The sequence below is a fragment of the Homarus americanus genome, unplaced genomic scaffold, assembly GCF_018991925.1.
Source record: "Homarus americanus isolate GMGI-L3 unplaced genomic scaffold, GMGI_Hamer_2.0 scaffold32583, whole genome shotgun sequence".
Classification (NCBI taxonomy): Eukaryota; Metazoa; Arthropoda; class Malacostraca; order Decapoda; family Nephropidae; genus Homarus; species Homarus americanus.
This window is the reverse complement of record NW_024713129.1, coordinates 12,862,898-12,890,210: the sequence shown is the minus strand read 5'-3', so window position 1 is coordinate 12,890,210 and position 27,313 is coordinate 12,862,898. Positions and strand designations below refer to the sequence as shown.

The 27,313-nt window shown below is 39.9% G+C and overlaps 1 protein-coding gene across 3 annotated transcripts in view; it reads left to right on the top strand.

Annotated features, from left to right (window-relative positions):
- Nucleotides 1-21,942, top strand: part of LOC121867426 — a 30,775-nt gene extending 8,833 nt beyond the window's left edge. The window contains exons 1-9 of one of the 3 annotated variants that reach the window (XM_042367355.1): nucleotides 3,300-3,801; nucleotides 9,235-9,379; nucleotides 11,071-11,199; nucleotides 11,777-11,850; nucleotides 12,611-12,749; nucleotides 16,124-16,159; nucleotides 17,578-17,717; nucleotides 17,898-18,099; nucleotides 18,985-21,942. In XM_042367355.1, coding sequence (XP_042223289.1) covers nucleotides 3,540-3,801; nucleotides 9,235-9,379; nucleotides 11,071-11,199; nucleotides 11,777-11,850; nucleotides 12,611-12,749; nucleotides 16,124-16,159; nucleotides 17,578-17,717; nucleotides 17,898-18,099; nucleotides 18,985-19,156 — 1,299 coding nt within the window. In that variant the 5' untranslated portion in view covers nucleotides 3,300-3,539 and the 3' untranslated portion in view covers nucleotides 19,157-21,942. Of the gene's footprint in view, nucleotides 1-3,299; nucleotides 3,802-9,234; nucleotides 9,380-11,070; nucleotides 11,200-11,776; nucleotides 11,851-12,610; nucleotides 12,750-16,123; nucleotides 16,160-17,577; nucleotides 17,718-17,897; nucleotides 18,100-18,984 lie in introns of those variants that run through there. The other 2 variants (XM_042367340.1, XM_042367347.1) reach the window with 2 other exon arrangements.
- Nucleotides 21,943-27,313: the final 5,371 nt, after the last annotated feature.

Below are 27,313 nucleotides of genomic sequence, written 5' to 3'. Positions count from 1 at the left end.
ATGGGCAGGTAAGGTAAGGTTCATCCTGTCGCTAATTCAAGAAAAAACTCCAGATTTAACAAGAAACTAAATTGTATTAAAATAAATTCACAAGAAGAGGTTTTAGAGCACTAGACAGTATAATAATATTCAACAAGGCCGTTTTTCGTGATGACTCTTAAAGATTGTCGGTTTTAACTGCTTATTTACTTCTTGTTTCTCGGAACAACACAACAAGACTCATAATGTAAACAAGACTATGAAACAGCTATAATAATAATAGTGAAATTAAATGCTTTGGCGTTATTTTTACCAACAAATGGCTTTATATTTTCTCTCAGTGTAAATAACGTCAATAACTTTTAAATAATTAGAAATTCTGGTAATTTTCTTTTAGGAATATCGTAAGTTATTTGACGAAGAAACGATTAAGGGGAGAAAGAAGGACACTTCTCTCCTATGACATATAAACAGAATATTACGTCAGGTAGATGTTACTCGTGTTTAATATGTGAATAATGGTTCCTCAGCATCCCACATCCGACGAGAAGCAGATGATGTAGTAGTTAAGAGTCATTATGATTGAGTAGTCGAGATTAACCTGTCCTGATACACCTGTTGTGTCAAGCAGTGTGTGTATGCTATTTCTTGCTCACGAAGAGACCGCCTGAGCCAGAGACCTTGAAACACAAGGCCACCAGTTTAACAACACTACCAAGAGCCACTAATGGGCGGATTTTGCACTAAATGTCGGTAATTTACCACCACGGCAAAAGGCTTGAGGGACCAGAGCTATGGGCACACACACATTATGTATATAAATGTAAATAAAGTAAAAGGATTATAATTATTTTTATCTCTTTTCACTTTTCTGTTTAGCCTTTCGTGTTAATATTAGGTGAACAAGTGTTAATATTAGGTGAACAAATAACATCACCGGAAGCAAGGGTCGAGAACACTTCCGCCGTCGGGGAATTCATCGGACAGTGACTAGCCTCCTCGGGTATTCCCCACCGGAACTCTCTTACAGACTGTCCCGTGTGGCACCTTTTATCCCTCTGCCCGTATCCGCTGGTGCTAACTTTGTTTTGTTGGGACCGAATCTGATAATGAAGATATACAATGTGTCATTATACAGTACGTTTTTGTGCCTACCGTTCTTTTGTGTCTTGTTGTAGTATTTGGAAATATATATTTTACTCACCGTAATCCCCCTCTATACTGAAACAAAGATACAAAATATGAACCAACCAAGTCAGCTTCACCTATGTTCACACCTATCTCCCTGAACCACGAACCCCAAGATTCAGACTCATGAACTTGAAGCAGTAGACTGATATATTATTCTATCCATAAAAGTTTCGGATTCACCTCAACGACACCCATGACCCTTATTACACTAGAGTGACACTGGGGACCCATGACACCAAAGTTATATACGTACAGCGTACTGTATCGTCACACTTGACAGGTGACTTGTAGTACTTGTGAGACGCCACCGTGTGTGTGTGTGTGTCTGTCTGCTAAAACGAGTCGATCATATAATAAAAACTATATATTGCTATTTATTTATTATTATTTCAATTTATATTTTGGATGAAGTGTAACAACCATGACCAACAGACAGTCAAGAGACACACCCTCCTGATAACTGTCGAGGATAACTAGAGGATGTGAAGCAGTTTTATACATTACCATGGGTGCTTGCGGTAAAAACGGAAGTCTTTCTCACGTTAATTAGATTATATGTGTGAGGGCTTATATTAGTATATCTGCAGTGTGTTCAGTGTTGTCAGTAATCATAGTACGACCTTGAGTTATGTCATGACTGGCTGGACGCACATTGACACCCGTGACTGAGGTGGTTCAGATTTGTTACTTGGTGGGTCAGTGAGAGCCAGGCACTATAAGACCAGTGTCAGTACAGCCAACTACTAAAGCCCGTTCGACTCTCACCATGAACCACGAACCCCCAAGAGATTCAGACTCATGAACCCGAAGCAGTAAGCTGATACATTATTCTATCCATAAATGCTTCGGATTCATGAGTTTAAATCTCTCGTGGGTTCGTGGTTCAGGGTGAGAGGCGAACGGGCTTTAGTAATTGACTGTACTACCTGGAGAAATCTACCATGAGTCGAACCCGTCTTGTAGCGGTGAGGAACAAACACGTCGCCACTATTATTGTATTGCCTTGATCATCTGAGCTACTTTATTTAGGTATTTACTTCAGGTAAAATATGAGCGTCTGTACATTACCCGAACCATTAAGTTACTTGGATCACTGCTACTTCATCTTACTCAAGTTATAGAAACTTTTTGACTTCCTTACTTAACGCAGTAAAGGGAGAAGTTATCTACTTTAATTACATATAAAATCGTACCTTTAAGTTACCAACTGAGTATATAAGAGGGACATAAGACCGTCTCTGAGGTTAGTAACTAATGTCGTTTCTTAACTCAGGAACAATCTGTAGGACATGATACAGAATTATCCAGTGTGCTTCCTTAGGCGGAAACACTCAACTAAACTATAATGTTAGTTTAAACTGAAGTTGTTAGAAAAGGTTATCATATCGAGAGAGAATAAGGGAAAGGAAAACTCTTGGGGGAGATTATTAAATTTTGAGATAATGGTTGAAGAAGAAGAAGCAGTAAGAAGAAAAGAACAAGTTTAAAAAGAACAGAAGGTGAGGGAGGTGGCGGAGATCTCCCGGCTCCCTCAGCGCAGTAATTACAATTGGTTCAACAAGAGGCAGCAGCTCGAATACTGTTAACTTTAAGCTAAATTGCTGTGCGGCGTTGAATGGAAAGCAGAGGCCTGTTGATGACCTCTTTTTGTACCGCATGTCGGAATGTTTGTCCCACAATAGAGCAAAACGGAACTGTTGCTGCAACTCGTTTGTAAGCGTGGGCGGAAGTGACGTCACTCTCACCAACGGGACACATTGAAATAAAGTGTCAAGGGGTGTGACACTGGCACAGAGGACGAGTGAATCGTGCCGCATTGTCGAGGTGCCATGTTGTTCCCGAGCGTCCCACAGCAAGCGCGCTCCTACTTGTTCACTCCTTCACCGCCAGTGTTCTGTCATCTTCTACAGCATCTTCGTCCGTAGCGTCATCATCTTCGGGACGTCATCGCTGTCGGATTTTCCACGACTATCAACATATATTAAGAATGTTGTGAAACGAAAGAACAAAAAAAGCGGAGTCTTGGATTCGATTGTGATTTTTTTTATTCTAATAAATTGTTCCAGCAACGTGAACAGAAAGTGAGAGGTGTGGGTGGAATACGGGTGAGGGAGGCGGATAAGAAAATTAAGGGGGGGGGCGTGAAGGGGAGGCGCTTGAGGTGCAGCACGGTGCTCCAGGGTGGTGAGTCTCCTGTGTGCACAGTGACCTACGAGGACCTGCCAGCACCGCTTGCGATGCTCCACTCTAACTCAATACATTATTCACTTATGCCTCCAGTGAAGTTCATCATTTAACGTAACTTAGACATTGAAAGATTTTATGGTGCTGGTATACTATAAAGTGAAAACATCAACGATACAGATACGATGCCACACAGACGAGCCAATCAGGTGCCTCAGGTGGCAGTGATGGTGTTATCGTTAGCGCTTCTGACCGGCCATGGCTTCTGCAGTTACCACCATCAGGGGAAGCTTAACTCAGGCCGCACATACACTGGCAACGTCTACCAACACATACTAGTGGAACAGCAGCAGGGGTCAGGAAGCTACTCTGCAGGAAGTCACAGCAACAGTGGGAGCGGCTTTAGCAGTAATAGACCGGGCACCAACTGGTATTGGTCCAGCGGCGGTAAGGATGAACAGTATATACAAACCCTCTATGGTATATATCTTAATGAATAAGATGGTAGCTAATTGTGAATAGATATGTCAGTTAATGTGTACGATCAGGCAATGTCAGTCAGTGTGTAACTTTGTAATGTATGCTGCTAGTATGTATAAATAGGTTAACTATTTGTGCATGAGTCGAGTAGTCAGTGTGTATGAACGTGTCAAGTGTGTATGATCACGTCAAAATATTACCAAACCTAACCTAACCTAACCTAACCTAACCTAACCTAACCAGCAATTGATTATAATGATATGTCCTTGAAAACAAAACCCAAATATCTGACAGCAAAACAAAGACACGTAACAGAAGTGTGTGTGAGGGTGTGTAAGCAGGAGAACTTCACAGCATAAAGCACAATGGCGATAATAGCGAGGCCTGTCATCCTTACCTGTCAGCCTAAGCGGGGTATATCCGCTTAACCCTTTGCCGACGATGATTTAACCCTTTGCCGACGATGATTTAACCCTTTGATGATGATTTAACCCTTTGCCGACGATGATTTAACCCTTTGACGACGATGATTTAACCCTTTGACGACGATGATTTAACCCTTTGACGGCGATGATTTAACCCTTTGACGACGATGATTTAAGCAGATTTGTATACGATAACATTAAACTTCTAATAAACAGAATAAAAATCCACACAAGTGAGAAATATTTGCTCTCGAAGATAATATTTACAATTCGTAATAAAATAACAGACCTTACCATAGTGAAGTACTTAATGAATATAGTGTTTAGTTATATGGCAACTACTTCTCTCTCTTGACACATTACACATACAAACATGGCATAACGTAACCAGGACAGTCTGTTATTAATTTCACATAGGATGCGTTACTATTTTTTTTTATGCCAGACCAAAGATTCAGGGGAACTGGGTTGGGTGAGGCAAGTTGTGTGTGGCCTTGTGGGGTGTTAGAACCAAGAGCATTAAACGCTTGTTTCTCACCGTTGTTTTTGTCTCGTGTGTGTTTGTAAGTGTTGGGGGGGTGGGGTGGTAGTGTGGGTGAGTGTGGGGGTGAGTGTGGTGGGGTGAGTTTGAGGTTGGGGGTGGGTGAGGGGGTGAGTGTGGGGGTGGGTGAGTGTGGGGTGGGTGGGGGTGGGTGGTGTGTGGGGGTGGGTGAGTGTGGGGTGGGTGGGTGTGGGGTGTGGGTGGTGGTGTGGGGTGGGTGTGGGGTGGGTGGGTGGTGGGTGGGGGTGGGGTGGTGGTGTGGGAGTGTGGGGAGGGTGAGTGTGGGGGTGGGTGAGTGTGGGGGGTGGGTGAGTGTGGGGGTGGGTGGTGTGAGGGGGGTGGGTGGGTGTGGGTGGGTGGTGTGGGGTGGGTGTGGGGTGGGTGTGTGGGGGTGGGTGTGGGGTGAGTGTGGGGTGGGTGGGTGTGGGGTGGGTGGGGTGGGGTGGGGTGGGTGTGGTGTGGGGGGTGTGGGGTGTGGGGTTGAGTGTATGTATGCGTGCGTATATTAGGAAAAGTTACACGATGAGATATAGGACTAGAAACCCAAAAGTTGAACACATACTCATGGATGTTGTCTGAACAGTTTCACAGCGACACTCTCTTTCGGAGTTTCACTCGTAAATGTTACTTACACACACACACACACACACACACACACACAGAAAGGTTACGTATACAATCCATAGAGGCGACAGAGTAGAAAAAACTTCGACAGTATTTCAGCAACACACCCGATAACTCTGGTACTAACGCCCTTCTTATAAAGTGTTCCAAGCTTAACTACCCTGGAAGTATCAGTGTACAGTAAAGTAGTTCATGGGGCATACACCTTTCTGGTATAATTAGTCCTTGTTACCCTGATACCGAGTGTAGTATAATGTGGCTATGTGGTGTATTTCCTGATGGTAATAACTTATATGTATGTCTTCGGCTTTTTTAGTAACATCGGAATGGGTATAGAGAAGGGGTGGAGGGTAGGGGTAGAGGGAGGGGTGCAAGGAAGGGTAGGGGGAGAGAGGGTAGAGAGGGGGGGGGTGGAGTTTTAATTGACCTATTGTTATGCAAGTATTTTCTGTATACTTTTATCACTACCTTTCCATACTTCCTGAGGTACTGCATACTCATATCCATCGACTTCCCTACTGTCATATCATCAACTTTATCCGTGTTCCATAAAACTGTCTCTCTAATCGTTTAAATCTTTCGTTAAGTTTAATGAGAAACGAAAGTATTAAATAAAACAAGAATACGCAAATATTAACACAAATAAAAGAATACTTGTGAACCAAAAATAACGGTATGTCACTAAATATTCCTGAAATGCTGATGTGACGAAGATGATTATAGAAGGAGGTGTGGGTCTGTGAGTAGAATAATTAGTCCGTTACATGAAGTGATCTATCTCAAGTTAAGACGAGTGTGTGTGTTATGGTGTCACACGTTACCAGGTGCTTCGAGGGTGGGGAGGGTGGGGGGGAGGGTGGGGGAGGGGGTGGGGGGACTGTTAATGACAAGACTCACGCACCTGTCCCTTATATAGTTTGTCACCTGCAGTTAGGAGGGTTAGGTTGTGAAAGAAATATTAACATTACCCATATTTGGACACTAGTTATATACAGATTACTCTACCTAGTCCCTGCTTGTGTGTGTGTGTGTGTGTGTTTTATTTCGGTATACGAGTATTCATATGCGTGTTTGCATGCATATATGTGGCATGAAAGAAGAGGTTCTCCTCAACAGAGCGTGACACATAAGGGTGTGTCGAGGTAATACAATACGACACATGTAGTTTGTGTTCCATGAGCAATGACACACACACACACACACACACCATCTGCTCCTGATTACCATTAAGTAGTGCCAATTGTGTAGTGTGGCTAGCGAGTTTGATATCATGGATGTGAAAAGTCATTTGTCTTTTAAGTGAAATTTCTCCAATTTAATATTATGTTCCATCTGGCTTTTATAATAGAGAGTGTTGAGAATTAGCACATCACAATTATACATTACTGAATGATATAACTGAAGTGATAATGGAGTTTCGGTGTAGTTTACATCGGTTGGCCTCTCCTCATCTTGACCTGACCTGACCCAACCCAACCTAGCCTAACCAGCCAATGTCACTGAAGCTTTGGTGGAATAACATCCCCAAAACAGCAATCCAAATTATATGAAAAATTTAACGCCACTTGTTTGTTAATGTGTGTGTGTGTTATGTAAATATTATCATTATACAGTCACTTCCCCCAAAATTTATCTTTACAGAATTGTATCGAGATAATATGACACAACGGACGAAGGATTTTGACAACCCTACCGAGACAACAGGAGTCACAGTGTTCATTCTGAAAATCATCGATCACCCCAAGTGCAGATAGTTTTTTGACTGACTTTACTTGGCTCGATTCTCATTCTGATCCTAGAAGTATTAATGTGAAATTTCAATATGTTTTCAATATTCTCGTATAGATCGCTGCCATCATTCCTTAAGTTAAGAGGCGCAACATCATGGGGTAATAAATGTTTATATCACGCACGGTTGTCATGGTCCGTGTGTCTCAACTGGTGTTTACGTGCAGAGTGAGTCAAGGAAGAAGAGACTCACCCGCTGCCATTATCAAGAGCACACCCGAGAGGCACAGTCACAAGAAAGATGAGACGATTACTCAGAATACATTATACAAGGAGAAGATTACCCAGAATACATTATACAAGGAGAGGATTACCCAGAATACATTATACAAGGAGAGGATTACCCAGAATACATTATACAAGGAGAGGATTACCCAGAATACATTATACAGACTCGCAAACACAAATAAGAGACGTCCCATATTGACAGAGACAGGCAGAGAGGGAGTATACATAAGTAATGCTGTATCTTAACTACAAAAAAACAAAAAAAACACTTCTCGATCAGTTCTAAAAGTCTGGAGTGTATTGACGGAGGTGGTAACTCATCTTGCTAAGTCTACGATTGTTGTGGTGAATAATACAGTACATTATACTTGAGTCCTGTTATGAATACTGAACCAATATACAACGATAAAGACACCACCATTTAGCCGGCTCTTAACCCAACGTTCATCATCAAAATTCCCGTAAGAACAGTTCCTACCCTACAGATATCATTCATGCTCCCACATACACGGCCACTACCCACAGTTATCAAAAGTATCCACACAATCACGGTATCTGCCTCCTCCCCTCCCCCCAACCCACAAACATCAACCACACCATCTACCCCCCACAGTTATCAGTCATGTTCCCATAAAGGTTCCTACGACACTGGGTTGCATGGTGTGTTTTGAGTGCCAATTTGCGTCAGATTAGCAGCGATTAACGTGTACTGATTTAGGGGATACATTTCTGCCGTAATGGAGGAGTGAGGGATGTTAATGCTTCTAACCATTATATCCTGTGGTCCTAAGGTCATAATTGTATTTCTTTTATCTTTGTGCCACAACAGAAAAAGGTGAATAAACATAATGGTTAAGAATGATGCCTTCAATAAGAGATCAATGGGGTAACGCCTTCGTGAATGTGAGAGAGTGAAGTGAATAATGATATACATACGTTAGAGAGTTAGTGAGAGTTAGAAAGCCAAACAACGTGACATATAATTTAGGTCTTTTATCAAATTTCTAATATGGTTTATTACTCACGTGTATTGATTCTCGATCTGAAATTTTAAACTTGGATGGTGAATTAACGCAACTCTCTGCCGTTTATGTCTATATTGTCAGCTAAATGGAGGAGGAAAAAGGAGGTCAGTATTTGGCATATTTCAGGATTAATCTGGATTTCTTGGGGCATTACATAGGGTAAAATCCTTTATTAACCGAATCCCGCCAAATACGGATTAATCTGTTTACTCTTGCACCTCAGGACTCCCGGTAAATTCTTCGCTACACTCTGTTTCCTTTTGATTTTCCTTCATCGACAATACTGGAATACACTTTTGAGGATATTGTCATTATGTTTTGCCACACAGAGAGGCATAACTGATACAAGATTGGTCACATTCATTACTATTACAACGCTACAAATAAAAGAAGGTAACAAGGTAAATTTAACACACATTATCAGGATACCTTTATGAAACAACCTGATTTAATGCAGTAGTAAGATAATTGAAATCATGATAGGCCAGTAAGTCAGAACTCTCTCTCTGTGTTATGAGTAATATTAGCTCGAAGAGAGAAGAGCAGAGGCGGTACTATCGTTTGCATCAAGAACAGTGTGTAACAAGAGGCTCCGACATGACCAGCATAATAACAAAAGACTGAGTTTTGGGGTTCGTTGAGCAGCAGGAGAAACAGCAGGACTTTTAGGAGTGATTTTACTATTTTTTTTTCTTAATTAACTTTATGCCTCTGCCTTCTCTGTCTTCGTGTTCATTGTTATTAGTTACTGTTCCTCCCACACACACAGGTCGGAGTTGCTACGATCTGATCAAAACACGAGAGAGGATCAACCGCCGGTTCATCATCCACGGAAAGGTGTTGAGGACTCGTGATCGCAAGGAGTGTGAGAACGAGTGTGACAGAGAACGACTGTGTAAAGGCTTCAATTACAGGTTACTTTTTATTCTTATTTATTTACTAATATATATATGTAATCATTATCATTAAAGTATATCTATATATTTCGTTTTGATAAAGAGATTAGGGAATGATTTAAGGTAGAAACAGTCGGGGTTAAGTTAGGTTAGCGTTTGAATATTTAATCCTTCTATGAAACAAACTGGGGTGTCTAATTTTCAGGTGATTCAATACCTTTTAGGGGCTGTACCATCTACCAAACACTGCGGCGCTATCGTGGGCGTGGCTGTCCTCAACTATCTATATGTAAACCATCTAAGAAGGACAATGATTCATTAATTCAAGAGAATGAAATTATACATAGATAAGAGACGACAAAAAGGCTTACTCTACAGTGTGCTGTGTCCGCGCTGCCCCTAACTCACCGTCATACTCAAGAAACTCACTTTAAATTTCAACATCGACTGCAGTGGAAGTAATACTGACTGGCAACTTAGTTTACTGTGGGAACACCAAACACGGGATCTAGCTGAATGTTATAGACGCTGCCGTGGGCTCATCTCTTCCCCTTAAGACATATATAATAGTTTAGAGAAGCACTAATTATCTCCCTCGTTATAAGCTTAACCTTGATCTGTTATTACGAGGACGATATACTGTAGTGTTTGCTTCATCTCACAGTAAAGACGTGCCTTCTTAGTCTTAAGCTTCAAGCAAGCTTTAGCAGCGTTTGATTGTCGGTAATACTTAACTTTCGTTTCCAAAAATAATTTTTTTATAAGCTTTCACAACATTTTATTGTGTATATCAAAAGTATGCCAACAGGTTACCTTTTGTTTGCTGTCCTCCCTGATAACATCACCATGAGTTTCATTAGCATATACTCGTGTGTGGTGGTGAACTACATCCGCTAACAGCACAGGCAGCAGCGCGTTCCTACCAGTGAACACAGGCAGCAGTACCCTTGCAGTTCCTACCATAACTCTCATGTTATAAAGAATGTTTAATCCATTATCCGTGTTATAATAAAATTCTATAAGGTGTCAGAAACATGAAAACATATAAATAATAACCATTAATTAACACTGATTAGGGATCTTGTTCCATCTTTGTCAGGTCACGTGTATAAAAAGACTCACTGGTAACTTTGCTCGATGAGTCAGCCCGACTATGTACTGTACTGTCCACTAACGAAAAAACTCACAACAAGAACACAAGAACTTAAACATAGAATGGCCCAAAAGTGTATAACGCTAAAGGGGCAATGTTCAAATATTACTGTAAAAAAAATGGATGAAATAATGAAAATAATAAATCTTTTAGGAGAGAGAAAAAAATAGTAAGAATGGAGAGAATTATCGCTGCGTTATACAAAAAGTGAGACAAAATGTATCGTGGAAGTTATCGTCTCTCTGTAGTCTACGATATTGTCTCTGACGTCGTTACTGAAGATGACACCTGGGTGGATCAAGCCTTCACCATAACACAACTGTACACAAATAACTTAAGGGTTTTGTAGGGGTTTTATGACCTTAGTATGGTGATAGTATGGTGACAGTGTTATGGCATATATAACCACAGTATAGTGACAGTATGGTGACAGTATTATGGCATATATAACCACAGTATAGTGACAGTATGGTGACAGTGTTATGGCATATATAACCACAGTATAGTGACAGTATGGTGATAGTGCTCCGGTATTAATGACTATGGTTTACTACAGGTTCAAGACACAAGGCTATGAACAATACCGAGACAACTGCGAGTTAAGCAGCCAGGACGCCAGCAGCTCTTACGACTTCAACACAGACGAAGATTTTGATTTCTACGAGAAGAAACGCGACTGTTACTAGTAAGGCATTATTCTGTTGGCTGGGAGGTGAAGGAAACAAGCGAAAACTCTATTTAACGGAATGAATGGAGATGAAAGTCCGTTATATCGAGGGTCCGTTAGATGTGAATAGAAACATCCATCTAACGGATTATATGGAGACACATACTGTATATATATATAAGTCCGTTATTAGGGGATTTTGCTGTATATTATTGTCCTTATAAATTACTCTGGTATAATTATATTGCTTTTATTATGAATGTTATCGTCAGGGATATTCTGATTACATTATTATTCATTGTATATGGAAGTAGATGGTGAGTGGCGAAAGTGGGGATATGGTAAGTGATTGTGAGAAATAAGCTGAATCAAAGGAGTAATGATGATATGTATAGTTTACTACTGAAGTCCGTTCGCCTCTCCCCCTGAACCACGAACCCCCGAGATTCAGACTCTTGGCCATAAATGTTTCGGATTCATGAGTCTGAAACTTGGGGTTCGTGGTTCAGTAAGAAAGATCAAACTCAGCACTAAAGTATTGATGAATTATGGTACTTATCAAACTATGATCTCATTCTCTTCATTTATTTGACAGTGGCGGTAGCGGAAGTGGGGGAAGTATCGGAAGTAGCGGAAGTAGTGGAAGTAGTGGAAGTAGCGGCAGGAACGGTAAGCCAAAACTCTGGATAGTTATTATGTAACCTTCATCCACACTATACTGTAATGTGTACACCCTTACATAATACTTAACACTGTGTAAACACTTAGTATGAACCAACTACTAGATCACTAATCCAAATATCAACAGTCACTTATTCGAGTATCTACTGGTAGTCGAATCCATGGAAGCAAATGTTAGTTAAAGTCGATTAATGTTACTGAACGTGTTATACTAAGTTTAGCATAAAAAATTGTCTCGTTGTTTACATAGTATTTTTACATGTGATAATGACAGAAAAAAGGAGATAAATAAAGGCATAGTAAGCAATATTAGTAAAATACAAAGAATAGCGAAGTTTCCCCTTCCGTTTTCTATAATTTACTGACAGGGTAGACTTAAGTAAATTATTTTTACTTTCGGTGCACGTGATCCATATATAGGTCGCCCGTAATGACCTTAGCAGGTGACGTCCAAGAAATCCAATGAACCAACCAGTATTTTCTAATAACCACCACTAAGGAAGAAGAAGACACGAAATTCCCAAGCGCTTTCGTGCCATTCACACCTTCAGGAGGTAACCAGGGACTGTCTGAAGATGTGAATTACACGAAAGCGCTTGGGAATTTCGTTTCTTTCTTTTTACTTAGTGGTTATCAGAATATGCATGGATCCCGTGCCCACAAACTACGTCCTTCATAAACTATCATTGTTTATCAACACAGTACAGTACATTATTCCTACCCCCCTTAAAACCTAACTTTCTCTCAGAGTGTTTCCGCCTGGCTAAGACGGAGGTGGCGCTGGAAGGTCGGGCTGTCCGAAATAGTTTTACCGTGCGTGATATCCGGGAGTGTGAGCGAGAGTGTGAGCGCTCCCGGCGGTACACCTGCAAATCCTTCTCCTTCAGGTAAGTCGTCGTTCGTCTGTGAGTAAACCAACACCACCAGAAGGTTACGTGGCGCGGCGTGTTAGTTCTCGGGGGAGGATGAAGAGAGAAGTATCTCATTGGTTTTTGTTTTCTTCATTGGTAAAGTAGTGATGGGCAATTGCTGTTTGGATGACGTACTGTAGTTAGTTTGGTAGTTAGTTAATGCGCTGTAGTGGTAGACGAGAGTAATGTTTAGTGTAGAGGCTCTTATATATTATACAGTACATGTAGAGTTGGGTTTTGTAGACTGGAAGATGATGCTGTCTACACACACACACCAGCTTACGTGAATGAAACTCGTGAAGAGAAAATAAATTATCACATGACATTACACTTTCCTTCGTAAGACTTGATCTGGTCAGGAGAGGTTGTTTAACTCCATGACACAAATTTCAACACTTCTTTTTTTCTTTTTTTATTCCAAAAGACTTGAATATAATATTTTTTTGTCTAAGTTTAGTTCTTCTGCTCGACTGCTTGTTTATATATATATATATATATATATATATATATATATATATATATATATATATATATATATATATATATATATATATATATATATATATATATATATATATATATATATATATATATATATATATATATATATATATGTATTTTTTTTTTGGATTAACCCATTATGAAATCTGTTGTACATACACACATACACAATAATTATATACGTGTCCCTTTTTGGATGTGATTGTACGTTTGTGTATGTGTGCTCAAGTATACATGTATGTGTAGTTGTATTTGTGTCTACATGGCTATTCATTATAGTAGTGTTTACACAAGCGCTGGCAGGTACAGTAATGACTTCTCGGCAACCGTGAGATTTCCATTAGTGAAACCTTTATATAACGGACTTCTCTCTTCATATAATCCGGTAGATGGAGAATTCATATCTAACACTCTCGATATAAAGGACTTCCCTCTCCATACTGTTCGTTTAATAGAATTTATCTCTAAATTCATGTCACCTTCCAGGCTTTTCTTATAAACTTTTCCTCGCCCCCTGAAACTTTCTATATTGGTCTCTAGTAACACAGGCGCTAGCACTACCTGCTTAGCGTGGTGGTGTTTTTGTGACGGTGTGTCGCAGTAGGTCAGTAATCTGCCGTCTTATAAAAAGTGTTGGTCTGGCCACATGGTCAGCCAGGGAGGGAGGGAGGCTCTAGTGGTGGCGGTGCTCCCATGCCCTGGGGACAAAGTGACTGTCCATATCTTACTCTTCTTCTCTATCGTTTCACTGCTTTATTTTTATGCTATTGTCTTTAAATTCATTTCTCCTGTCACTGTTCTTAAAGTACATAGATGTATTATAAATATACATGGATAACAGGATATTGATTCAAACATTAATAGTAATAATGGATGCCTCCCGTGTAACGAGGATGGCCGGCCCAAGGGCCACCTTGGCATGAATTTGTTTAAGGTGTAGAAGCTGTCGCCAACACAACAACCACACCCTGAGTTAACGAGCTGCATGACCCAGTGTCAAGGAATAGTCCGAGAAGACCGGACAACTCGCCAACTGCACTGGCTAACCATTACCCCGGAACACGATGCGCAAATCGAATAATACCCAGGTCCCCAATTACTGCTGGGTAGACAGAGGCAAATAGCATAAGGCTTCACCCTGCCCAGGGATCGAACCCGGGTCCGCTCGCTTGCGAGGAGAAGATGCTAATCATTACACCACAGGTCGCCAAAGATACAAACATTAATATGACCATGGATAACAAACTCGAGAAAAATTAAGAATTAAAATTGAAATTGAATCGGATTAGTTAGAAGAAAACAACGATAATATAACATGAATTAGCTTTCTGAGTGCTGCCAGGTGGGAGGGTAAGGGAGGTGGAGTGAGGCAGGTAGGAGGGTAAGGGAGGTGGAGTGAGGCAGGTAGGAGGGTAAGGGAGGTGGAGTGAGGTAGGTAGGAGGGTAAGGGAGGTGGAGTGAGGCAGGGAGGAGGGTAAGGGAGGTGGAGTGAGGCAGGTAGGAGGGTAAGGGAGGTGGAGTGAGGCAGGTAGGAGGGTAAGGGAGGTGGAGTGAGGCAGGGAGGAGGGTTAGAGGTGGCCAGGGGTCGGTCAGGATGTAGGTCGCGGATCCCGGAGGTAACTTTCACCAGGTTGTGTTACAGACTTTGGTATGCTCTACTTTTTATAGAGACCTGCGGACTCTATTAAGCTTAAGAATCATTTGCTGTTAATTAATATGAAATAGTATTGATATTTGTGTTAATTGTTAGAAGTAAACTGAATTATCGTCGTCTTAAAGTGACAAGAAAAAGAAGGAATTGGTTCGAGAAGATACAACAGGTGACGGTGATAGTGTGGGGTGTCTGCACAGGCGTCAGTTCTTACGCTAAAACAGGAAAGAAACGGACCATCTCGGGCGATAAATAGCTTAATATTTTACGACAAATAAACCATGTAAGGAACACACAACATATTGATAACATAAACCAAATTTTACAGAGTATAAATCTGAATATTTCTCAGTATTACTCGTGGGAAGAAAAGGGATTATAAATTGATGAGACATTGAGTAATGATTCGTCAACTTGTGGCAATGTTATTGTTACAACTAAAGTTATTTCCAACTCTCATGTCTTAACACCTTTAAAACATGGACTTTTCTACACCTGGCTTGGACTTTTCTACACCTGGCTTGGACTTTTCTACACCTGGCTTGGACTTTTCTACACCTGGCTTGGACTTTTCTACATCTGGCTTGTTTTTTATCTTATTTACTAAACTCTTATATACTTATTCGATAATTATAAAGGGAAGAATGATAGCATGCGACAGTGAACCGTAACATTTCATTTACACTTTATGAAGGATACTTGTATAAACAAATATGATTCTAACCTAACCTAACCTAACCTAACCTAACCTAACCTAACCTAACCTGATTTCAACGTTGAGGTCAGGTTAATAGTAGATCACGGAGTCTTTATGAGTACTGTAGTTAGTTTTAATTAGCATAACGCATTAGGTGTAACTAAGAATATTATTTATCACTATCATTTATGTAGGTGCTTCAGGAGTCTGGATAATTCTTGTGTTGTGATAATTACCAACACCAATAAATAAATAGAAGCGAAAAACTCAATAGTGCTTCAGCAAATGTAGTTTACCAGAGGCTCTTGATATTAAGTAAAGCTTGTTCCTTTCAATAAATTTAAGTAATTAAGAAATAAACAACTTTATTTGGGACGTTGCTTGGGCATGTCTGGCTCCAGTAGTTCGCTCTCTCTCCCTCTCACCCTAACCAGCTCACACCTCACCATGCAGGGACATCCTCGTCTCTTATTTAATCCTGTATTGCCTTTGACGTTACAGGGAGTCATCTGACCGGAATCAAGGCAGAGACGACAGGTAATATTGTATGATTGTTTTTGGTGACGTTTAGTGGCTATACCTCCGTCTACAACACCTTCCGAGCTTCAGCGTACCTCAGTACACTTATTAAATATTTTAATTATCTTCAGCATTACACACACACACATTATATATATATATATATATATATATATATATATATATATATATATATATATATATATATATATATATATATATATATATATATATATATATATATAGGGTGAGGATCACACCAGGTTGGATATATATATAGCGGTCATTCACCTCAGAGAAGAGAATAAGGATCGTGGCTGCCATAATGGTGTACTCACTCATTACTGCGGATAAGAGGTACAAGATAGAGGGCTGTTCTAGCGCAAAGGGCCAGGGGATTGAGGCTAGTCTCTAAGGAGAGTTTGGGGTGGCCAGTAGAAAGTCCCCAACATAAGGAACACTCATTGCCTACGGACTGGCTCCCTCCAGATCACTTGACGCCCCTCTCCAGCATGTCTGAGTCAATCTTCTTTTCCAGTCGGCGTGTTTGCTGTTATTTAGAGGCATTGGTCTAGTTGCTGGGACATAATAGTCTCGCTTGCTCCCGCGACCATTCTAAGTTTTCCAGGAACGATCCTCCCAAGTTCCTCTGATGCAAAGTAGGTCGACATACATACTGGTAGTGCGATCTGGGAGGTTTTGAGGATGCCAGTTCCTGCTTGGCAGAGCTAGAGAGTTGCCTCATCCAACTTGGCGGCCTCCAAGGAGAAGTTCACGGCCTTCGGCAACATGGTTCTATGAAGGTCATCGCGTCTGAAGAAGAACACTACGTCAGCCGAGGCACAGAGACACTTGGTGAGGAGATACAGGTCTTCGTGGGCATCCAGATGACCCATATTTCCTCCACCTTTTACACCGACTACTTTACTTTGGAGGACGACGGAGATCACGTTAGCTCTCAGGAGTGACTCAAGCTGGATGCTGCCTGGCAAGACGTCCCTCTCTTGCCTCGTGGTGTTCTAACCATCTGGGATAACTACACCAAAGTTCCGTCGATTAAGAACCAAATGTTAAGTAACCCCCCCCCCCTCCCCCTTATTAAACCCTCACTTGGTCTTGGGTGGTGTTGACGAGGGACCTTGCTACGTACACACACACACACACAGAGTAAATCTTCAGCTTAGGCCTTAAGGTGTTCGTCGCAGATTATAAACAGTGCACATTGCGTTCTGAAGTATGGAGCTACATACCGTACTGATCTTTGTATAAAGGCATTAGTGTTATTTTGACGTTATAAAGATATCGATAGTTTGAACCATAATTACTGACTGATAACGAACATTCATGGTAAAATTTTCAGTGTTCAATTGTAGTTTTGAATTTTATAAAAACTTATGTAATGTTACAGAAATTATCATTATATTGTGCATTCACAGGTATGACACCAATCCAGGGAGGCGCGAAAACTGCTTCCTAAGTGACCAGGAGTCTCGCGATGTACCTACCTACAACCTTGTGAGAGAACGAGAGAGTGATTTTTACGAGCGACGAATGTATGATAGAGAGTGTAGCGTTGGTAAGTTGTTCTCTAGTAAGTGTAGCGTTACTAAGATGTTCCCTAGTAAGTGTAGCGTTGTCAGGGTGTGTGTGTGTGTGTGTGTGTGTGTGTGTGTGAGAGAGAGAGAGAGAGAGCAAACATAACATTAAGCCAGGTATAGAAAGATAAGACTCATAATCTCCACTCGGTGCTCCACAGACGACAGCGGAGACCAGGGCTACGAGTACTCTTATGGCGAAGGAGAGAATGTGGTTAGTGGGATACGCTGTTACCGCGACCGCTGCAGGGAGGACCGTCAAGGAGGTTACTATTTCTGCGAGACGGACTTCTCTGGCGCCTGGGACTACTGCTGCAGGCCTGATGCGCGCTGTGGCTATTCCCAGGACTATGAAACTCCATGGTAAAATGTCGTACTTTGAGGAGTCATTGGTATTGTTAGCGATATATGACCTTAAGTCACCAAGTGCTAATGGTAATAACAAGATGACATGGTGACAAAAATTATAATTAGATAGACAAGATATAATAAGCTGTCAATAATAATATAAATAAACGAAACTTGGATATAAGATGAAATTAACATCATAGAAACGAAACTTTGGGATTTTACGCATTGTGTATAAACTTTGCGTTACTCAGTTTAGTTTTTAATAAAAAAATATAAATAGTATTTTTTTCCAAGCACGGATTCGGGGCTATGTTATTAACTACTGCTTAAATTATGATCTTAAACATATTTTATTTCCTTATGTCTTGTAAACACGTTGCCATTTAATTCTCTTTAAAGACAAAATCGCATCGAACGCAGAAGAGTTCCATGAGTTTTAGGTTCTTGTTGGACTACTGCCGCCTGCCAGTGTTTTTTGATTCATCTATTGCAATTAACACAAGTCTTTAACTACCTTTTATACCGTATATAAACATATTTCTGGTTCATTTCACGTCTGCTCTCCCGTCTTCGTAGTGAACTGGAGCGTCGATGTGCCTGCTGCTTTACAAATTGTTTCTTTAATATATATTGTTTTTTCATCAAGCATTCTTCAAATTCTAATAATAAGAGAATGTTTAACTTCAGCTAATTATTTCTAAACCATATCCACAACTTAGGAGACCTTCTGACAAATTATACTATTCCTCATCAATGTGAAATGTGGTGTAAAATTTAAGAGTACTGTGTTGCAAATTCCCTAGTCGCAGTGTGTTGAGTTCGATGCTACTTAGGTTTATGGAGTAATGTTCCTTATACATAAATCAACATTCACTTAATAGCTTTTTCTCTGTGCAGGTGCTATGTGGGCAGTGTGGGTCGTGACCAGTGGCGACCATGCACCAAGCAAGGACGAGATAGGGATTACCTGCACTCAGGCTCTCACCCTGAGGCGGGGACTAACCTCACCACCACCGCTGCGCCTCCGACCACATCCTCAATTGAACTCATCGACATAAATATGGGATAGTTCACCTCACAACTTCCTTGCATTTCCTTATACAGAATACAAGATACGTAGCGAGATTTATCCAATGACCAAATTTAAGACGAACTGGGAAATATTTTGTTACTGAGCCAGACAACGGGTTTATCTGGGACTGCCGTAATAAACTTTATAATTTTTAAAGCTTATATACGGTAATTGTCTTTATTAACTCTATCATGGACGGTAAATCTACACCAAAAGTTATATTTTGTTCCTGAATAGATTTTTTTTACTTATTTTTTTTTACCATTTCCCTGAAAGGAAAATTGTTAAAATAGCTTAGAATAATTATGGTATGTTTTTTCGCCTTCTCGCTACCTATGACACAAAGTTGATCTAGTCTTGATAAAGTAAAGTAGTTTCTGCTGTTTCTGTGCGTGAGAGTTTCTTCATCCGTTTTCCTTGGTTGTTAAGCGGGTCAACAACATTCCTGTTGAGCAGTATTGCCAGAAACTCTGATCTGAGCACACACCTCATCAAGGCTTAATAATCTATCTCCCTATCATATTAATGTGTTAGTCCGCTGCTCTAAAGTCAGATTACTTAATAAATTATTTACATTATTTACAAATAAAAAAATCAGGAAAAAACTATTGTTGAAAAAACCAGAAACATTGAAATGTTTTACCACAGGTGTTGAGCGTGTACTGTACATGGTCTGTATTCATTAACACTAAAAATTTACTTTCTCCATCGATTTTTAAAATATTAGAATTATTTAATATCCCATAAATATGTTTGTATCTGCATAGCATTACATGTGGCATTACCAAGAGAAGCAGTGTTCCTTGTGGTAAATTTGAGAACTTAGGAAAGACAAACAATATGACCGTTCTTCCTGCCAATAATATCCACCACAACCTGTGTTAATTTACCACATCCTGTGTATTACAATCCACCGAGTAAACAAAACCTGATCAACAAAAAAGTAACTAGTCGATATGTCAGAGAGGGAGAACAAGTGGCGTAAGGTCGGTCGATATACAACGTCTTATTATGTCAACAAGTTCACTCAATCCTGAATGACAAGAAATTAGGACCTGGTAGTGTGAGCAGGCGCGGCCATCGACCGAGTGACCTGTTTGTTGTGTTAGATCACCCAGGCCAGGCAGCCACCCCTCCCTCCCTCCCTCCCTCCCTCATATTGCTGTGTGTTCCTGTCCCACACCTCTTTACCTGTTCCATATCTCTTCTAGCCTCATACCTCTGTGTACCCATCCCACACCTCTGTTCCAGCCTCACCACACCTCTGTTCCTGCCTCACCACACCTCTGTTCCTGCCTCACCACACCTCTGTTCCTGCCTCACCACACCTCTGTTCCTGCCTCACCACACCTCTGGTCCTGCCTCACCACACCTCTGTTGATCTGTTCCACACACCTGCTTACCCTCTCAGATTCTCATTACGATCCCACCATATACATACACATAAGGACAATGATAAAATATATAAATAAATAACAACAACTATTTCATTTATTAATATAAGTTGTAAATCAAATAGTATTTTTTTTGTTTATGATTCGCTCTATAATATGGTAGAGAGGACAACACTCGATGCTATATACAGGTAAAGGTATGATGACGTATAATTACAACGTGTGCAATCAAGGTAACAGCGGTATCTCAGGAAGGTGCTGTATGTTAACCTTGTATCCTAACGTAACTGATCTCCTTCACAGTTCATGTCGATCGTGTTTACTATATCAGTATTATGTTACAAGTAGTTTACTTTTCTCTCATATAAGAGAACTTGATCATGTCTAGTTTGTGTTTCACGTGACGATTGCACGGTATACTGTAACGAATCCTCCCACCACTATGCGTTACAACCAGTAAACTACATTTTTTTAACGATGTTGTAACGTGTAATATTACTAGTAGTGTCTCTGAAATCTATATCACCTACATGCTTCTTCACGATATTTTGATGTTTTGGCCCCAGAACAACAATATTAACAGCACTTTTAGGGTTTAAGTTATAAAAGGAACATTGACAGTCGAGTGTAAGTCCTGACAGGGAAGGTTGCTCAAGTCAAGTACTCTTCTGTTGATGTGACTTTGACAATATATTTTGGATGGTGTTTCAATATTCCTCTACTGTATTATTAGATTAGATATTACGACACTTAGTGAGATACAATTCTAAGGTTGATTTAAGAGCTGATGCGTGATAGTAATTTGTTTAGTGTAGCTAGGGGATGTACATAGTCCTTTAGTCATAACTGAGACACACAAACTAAAATATTCTCTTTATGCTTGAGTACTGTATGTATTTTAAAGGTCATCATTACCTTACAGGATAAACTGATTAAGCTACAAGTGTCTAAGAGGAGTAATCCGCCTTTAAGGTCTCATGAGGAAGGTTCAGTGACTTAAGATGAAGTAAAGATAATCACTTATATAATGTGGATGAAATTAGCGAACAGGTCGAACAATACACACACACTTAAGTCAATGTTGTCCTCCACATACAGAGAGATGATCATATACCATTACCTGTGTTGTTTTACAGTTTCTCTTGTGTTATTATGTTTACCTAAACCTAACCTAACCAAACCTTGACTGTGATGTTTGTGGTATTATTAAGGTTACATAACAAAGTATAATTATTCCTTTAGGCAATCATAGCCGCCGGAAATAAGATAATAATGCTAAAAAATATTCTTACGTTCTTCTTTGATTAAAAAAATCCTTTGTAATATCTAGTGGCTTTATATTATCCAATAAAAAATAACTTGGCATATATAAAAACAATATTTAATTAAATCCTGATACTGATGTTATCGTCTAGGTTATCGCTATGACTATTCTGTTTATCATTTAACGGCTCATATAAAAATAAACACTCCACAATTATCAGACAGTGTGTTTTAAGCGATACGTTAGCGATCCTATCAGTCATGTGAGCGACGTGAGTGGTGGGGTTAAGAGAGCACTCGGCAGCTACACCACAGATTAATTTTTTGTTATTGTTTATGATCTATTTAACCTGCATCATAGTTACGATTAATGAGCTTTATCTAAAGTATTCGCCTCTCCTCCTGAACCACGAACCCCCGAGATTCAGACTCATGAACCCGAAGCATTTAGGGATAGAGAAATATATCAGTATACTGCTTCGGGTTCACGAGTCTGAATCTTGGAGGTTCGTCGTTCAGGGAGAGAGGTGAACGGACTGTGGTATTTGACTGTACTGTGCACTCATATTAAAGTAATGAGTTCAGAAATTTAAGCTATATGGTATTATTTACTCTCAAGCTCTCTACCACCAAACACGAGCCTTGATGACAGTCTGAATATATATGCTGGAATGTGTGTACACTGAGTTCCTGTTCTACTATAAAAGTCTATGACACACAGTCGCCACAGTCACCACACAGTCACTGAACAACAATCACGTGCTAATGTTACCCTCGCAAGCATGAAAAATACAATACTTATAAAGTGGAAATGACTCGGTCGCCCGGATGCTTAGCGTGACCCCTGGCTGAAAATTGTCCATTAAACACTATCATGTTGTCAGGTGCGCCGTTATCCCTCCCCTCCCCCCAGGCGGCACTTGGAATGATTGTCTTCGTAGTTTTACACAAGGATAAGTTGACTTAGATACCTGTGTCTCAATGACTGATAATATTCCATCGATAACCAACCGGTCACCTAACAACACAAAGTAAAGGTTATTAACAAGAATGATAATAACATTATTATATCCAGAAAATTTTAAAATAATTAATAATACAAGTTGCTATAAAAATCTTCTTGATATAAAAATAATTAGTACTACAAAGAGAGACGTCAGAGGAATGACCGCGACAACACGGGTAAGAACTCTGGTACTACTATACAATACTCTCGGGCCAAGATCAAGGCCCTCACACTGATAACAAAGCACCAGACACGAAGGCGAACACTACTAACATGATCTAAAACTAAGACGCAAACCCTGACACCTTCCGCGAGTGTCCAGATAAATTAATCTTGAACATCTGCGTTAGCTTAGTCAACCGGTTTGTTCTGAATGTATGAGATGAACATTCAGAAATATATGAATTTTCTATACAGGGTCAACAGCTTAAGATGAGTGAACAAAAAAAAGTTAAGATGTGAACATTCGGGAAAAAAGGAAAGTTTTACTCGGGGTCAAAACTTAACAAGAAAGACAAACATGGTAGGAGGAAGAATGTTCATGGTTTCGCTGAGGTTCTTATGAATGATACGCATGTTAAGAATGTACAGATATCCTGGAGAAAGTCGGGAGAATGTTGACGACCAAAATACTGAGAATAAAAACTGGTTGATACAGGTTCTTGAGACACACGGAAAATCGAGTGTCGCATTATCACCTAAATAGAATCAGAGGTGACATCTTATCACTCGCAGTTTTAAACCTCTGACCCTGACGGAGTGAGTGTCTGTCTCACTAAAAAATATCTTGTCTTCTGCTTCACTATCCATTGAGTTATCTCTTATTCTACGTTATTATCTTCCTGTATTTGTCTGTCAATCTCATTATTTGTTTGTTTGTCTTTCTTTCTCTCGTTTCCTCTATTTATTTTTTGTTCGTCTTTCTGGTCATATTTCAGATTCCACAAGTAATGCATATTCATCCCTCTTCCTCTTAACCCGTTCTGTATTCTCTTATAACAAAAAATATACACCGGAAATACATAATTATCAGCATAATTACTAACGTCGGTAATTCCATGCAAATTATAATATATGCAATGAGTGATCACTTTTTTTCATGGCAGGTAAGATTCGCGGTTTCCTTTCAAGGGCACCAGCAACTTAACTCCCAGCCCCGGTTCGTGTTGGGGGGCACTGACACGTTTGATCAGTCGCCGTATCGTCACTACCCATCATCACCTGTGGCCTAAACCTGTTCCTATGAGACTCACGTGACAGTTTCAATAATGGTTCTATTAATAATTTATATAAAGTTTTAAATATTAATGATGAATCTAGGAAAGTGAGACACAAAGGAGAGAAGTGTACAGTAAGTAGGTGGAGGAGAGAGAGAGAGAGAGAGAGAGAGAGAGCTGCTGAAGCCCTGCCGGAAGACACCGCCAGTCCCGCTAGCTGGGTTAAATGTCTGAGTCTTGACACTAAAAGTCGAAAGGCAACGTAGAAGAAAAATAACTCTCTCTCTCTCTCTCTTACTGGTGAGGTGACAACATGGGCTGATTGAGAGTACAGTACTTATTGGGTCTGTTTTAAGCTTCCAGTCCACCATTATTAAACCCAGCAGCACCTGGATAATGGTCTTATTTTGGCTACCGATTTTATAATTCTTTTGGTTAAACAAAATATAAACTCTATATCATGTCTAATGGTGTCTTATGGGTGGTATTAAAACAACAAAAATCATAGTTTTTTGTTGTTATATAAGTCAACTAACTCTCGATTATGTTCCACCTCTCACAGGTAGGTACATCTTTTCATTTACATCATAAAGACCGATGCTTAGAAGATATATACTGAATATTACCGTCTCTTGCCTCCCTGTATACGTTAAAACTCACTCAAATACAACTTCTTGAACCATTATTGCAAAGTCCAGAGGTTTACCATGCAGACTAAAAATAGTTAAGAGCGTATTTTTTTAAGATTATTATAAAAGTTCATTAACATTTATCACCATCAGGTTTTCCTCAGGTGTGGGATGTTCCTCTAGACAACAACCAGGTGATGCGTCTATTCAGGGCTAAATCCAAGCTCGGGGGGCCTTCTCCTTCATTACATGGCCTTAATTTATTAATTTTTTTCACCCTTGTCAAGTGTAAGTTATTCGTCCAGTTGTTTTCAAGCGCTTTTAGGTCCCAATTTACCATTACACCTAGTTACTACGGAGATTGTCGTTAATTCCTTCACTACGGCACACTGTGTTCCTCAGCTCAGAGGGGAACCCGTACACAAGGCGTTAATAATTTTTTTTGAGACATCTATCGGCTGTAAGGAGTCTCGACATGGATTAAACAGTCCCCCATGTTATATTAAGTAACCGGAGAACACTCATATCGCTCAGTCACATAAATTCACAATACTTTCATATTTATCGTAATATATGAAATAAAGTAGAACTAAATCTTTAAAAAAAATACCTAGAAGAAGGTTGGGTTAGGTGTGAATGTAAAAACAACCCTGATAACGAGTATGAAAAAAAAAAGTGATCAAGCGTACCAGAAACACTCGACCCATGTTTTAGCTGGTAACGGTAAATCAGGTTAGAGCAGAGTGTGTACAGTAGGCTTAGCACGGGGTGGAGGTGAGCCTGGTACGTGTTAGCTCCCTCCCTCCCGCTCTCATTCCTCCAGTAACAAGGTCTCGCGTGTGTCATTTCTCTGTTCTCTTGAACCCTAAGAGTTATGAAGTATATTTATCATATTATAAGACTTAGATTATTGTAGTTAAATATAAATCCCCGTTCTTTGACACGCACGCACGCACACAGGCAGGCAGGCAGGCAGGCAACTTTTAGTACATTACACTGTAGAAATATAATGATGTTTCATGTTCACCAGTGTAATTACCTTATATACCGTCTAGTTGGCTGCCTTTGATGAAAGAAAGTAAGGGTGGGTGGGTGTGTGTGGGGGGTTATCATTTAGAAATACATCACCATATACTTGTATCAGAAGCAGTATTAATATTTCTTAATACAAATAATAATTAAAATGTTTTAAAGTTACAAAAAACAAAAACAATGTTCTTTTGTTCCGAAGCCATAAAATGAGTCAATTAAAAAATGCAGGATTTTGAGAGTTACGTTGTATGAATCAGAAATATTGACATTGTTGGAATACTGATTAACTAGCTGGCCAGGTTAGCTGCAGTAGGTGGGAAGGTTACATTGCCTACACAACTCTCTTAATGGCTTATATATTTAAAAAAAAAAGACATAGCGTGTACTTAATTACGTTCATAGCAAAGTTTATGAGATATGCAGCAGGTAATCGTTCATATGACTAGTTATTGCTGTGTACAATGGTTAGTGGCACAGATAGGAAGGTTTCAGAGCGTGTGGATATAATCAACCTATATATCTGAGACTTAACGACAACTTATAATGTATTCAACGACTTTATTTTTTGGTTAGGAAAGTCTACAAATAAATTAATCAATGAAAGATAAACGATTTGTAATATTTGAATCCTTATACCTCTCTATTCGTCTTTCTTTTTATCGTTTATCACTGACATTCACAATCCATTCAGACATGTAAAAAAAAAAAGCAACTAAAAACTTTCATTATAAATAAGAAACTAATGGTGCCACAGATGAGAGACAACCCTGCATGGGGAGAGGGTTCGTCGTCCACCCCAAACTGGTATGTGTGAGAAGCTTATAATAATAAGTATTTCCAATCACATCTCGTACCCAAACTTTCATGTCAATCTTCACACACTCACTGACCTAGAGAGAGAGAGAGAGAGTGTGTGAAGAGAGAGTGTAATTCTTGATTTTGTTGTTTAATAAGATTTCGGTATTTTTTTTTTAGAATCAACGTTACTGTTCTCTCTCTCTCTCTCTCTCTCTCTCTCTCTCTCTCTCTCTCTCTCTCATATAAAGGAAACTTGGTGGAGGTGAGAACGGCAACAGGAGGAGAAAGTCGTGTTGGTATCTTCTCTTGGGGTTTGTGTACCTTCCAGGAGGGTACAACCAACTGTCTGGAATTCTTTTAGAGAGAGAGAAAGAGAGGGAGGGATTAGGGTAAGTTAGGTTAGGGTGTGTTGGGTGTGTTTTGACCATTATCCTCTTAGATCCTTGAGTGTGGTAAGAGGTACGAACCAATTGGTGTCACACTGCCGGGAGGAAAAAGTAACATTTCATTACGACGCAGTTCCTGGTAGAGCCATAGCCTTTATGAAGAGTTAACTATTACTCCTCTTTCTACCCCTACAACTCCCTGCCACTGAGCCTTTCTTCACCCCCTACCACTTGCCAGTTTATTATTATTACTACCCTGACTCGGTAAGATTATTCAAGTATTGTTTTGCCTAAGTCCCATTGGCTGGCTGTTGTTCAGTTTAGATTTTGATCAAGTGACCTGACGGGGAATATTGATCCAGAATTTCCTATCTTTAATGAGGCGAGTGAGAATTAATATAAATTCTTTCATAGATTTGGAAAAAATCA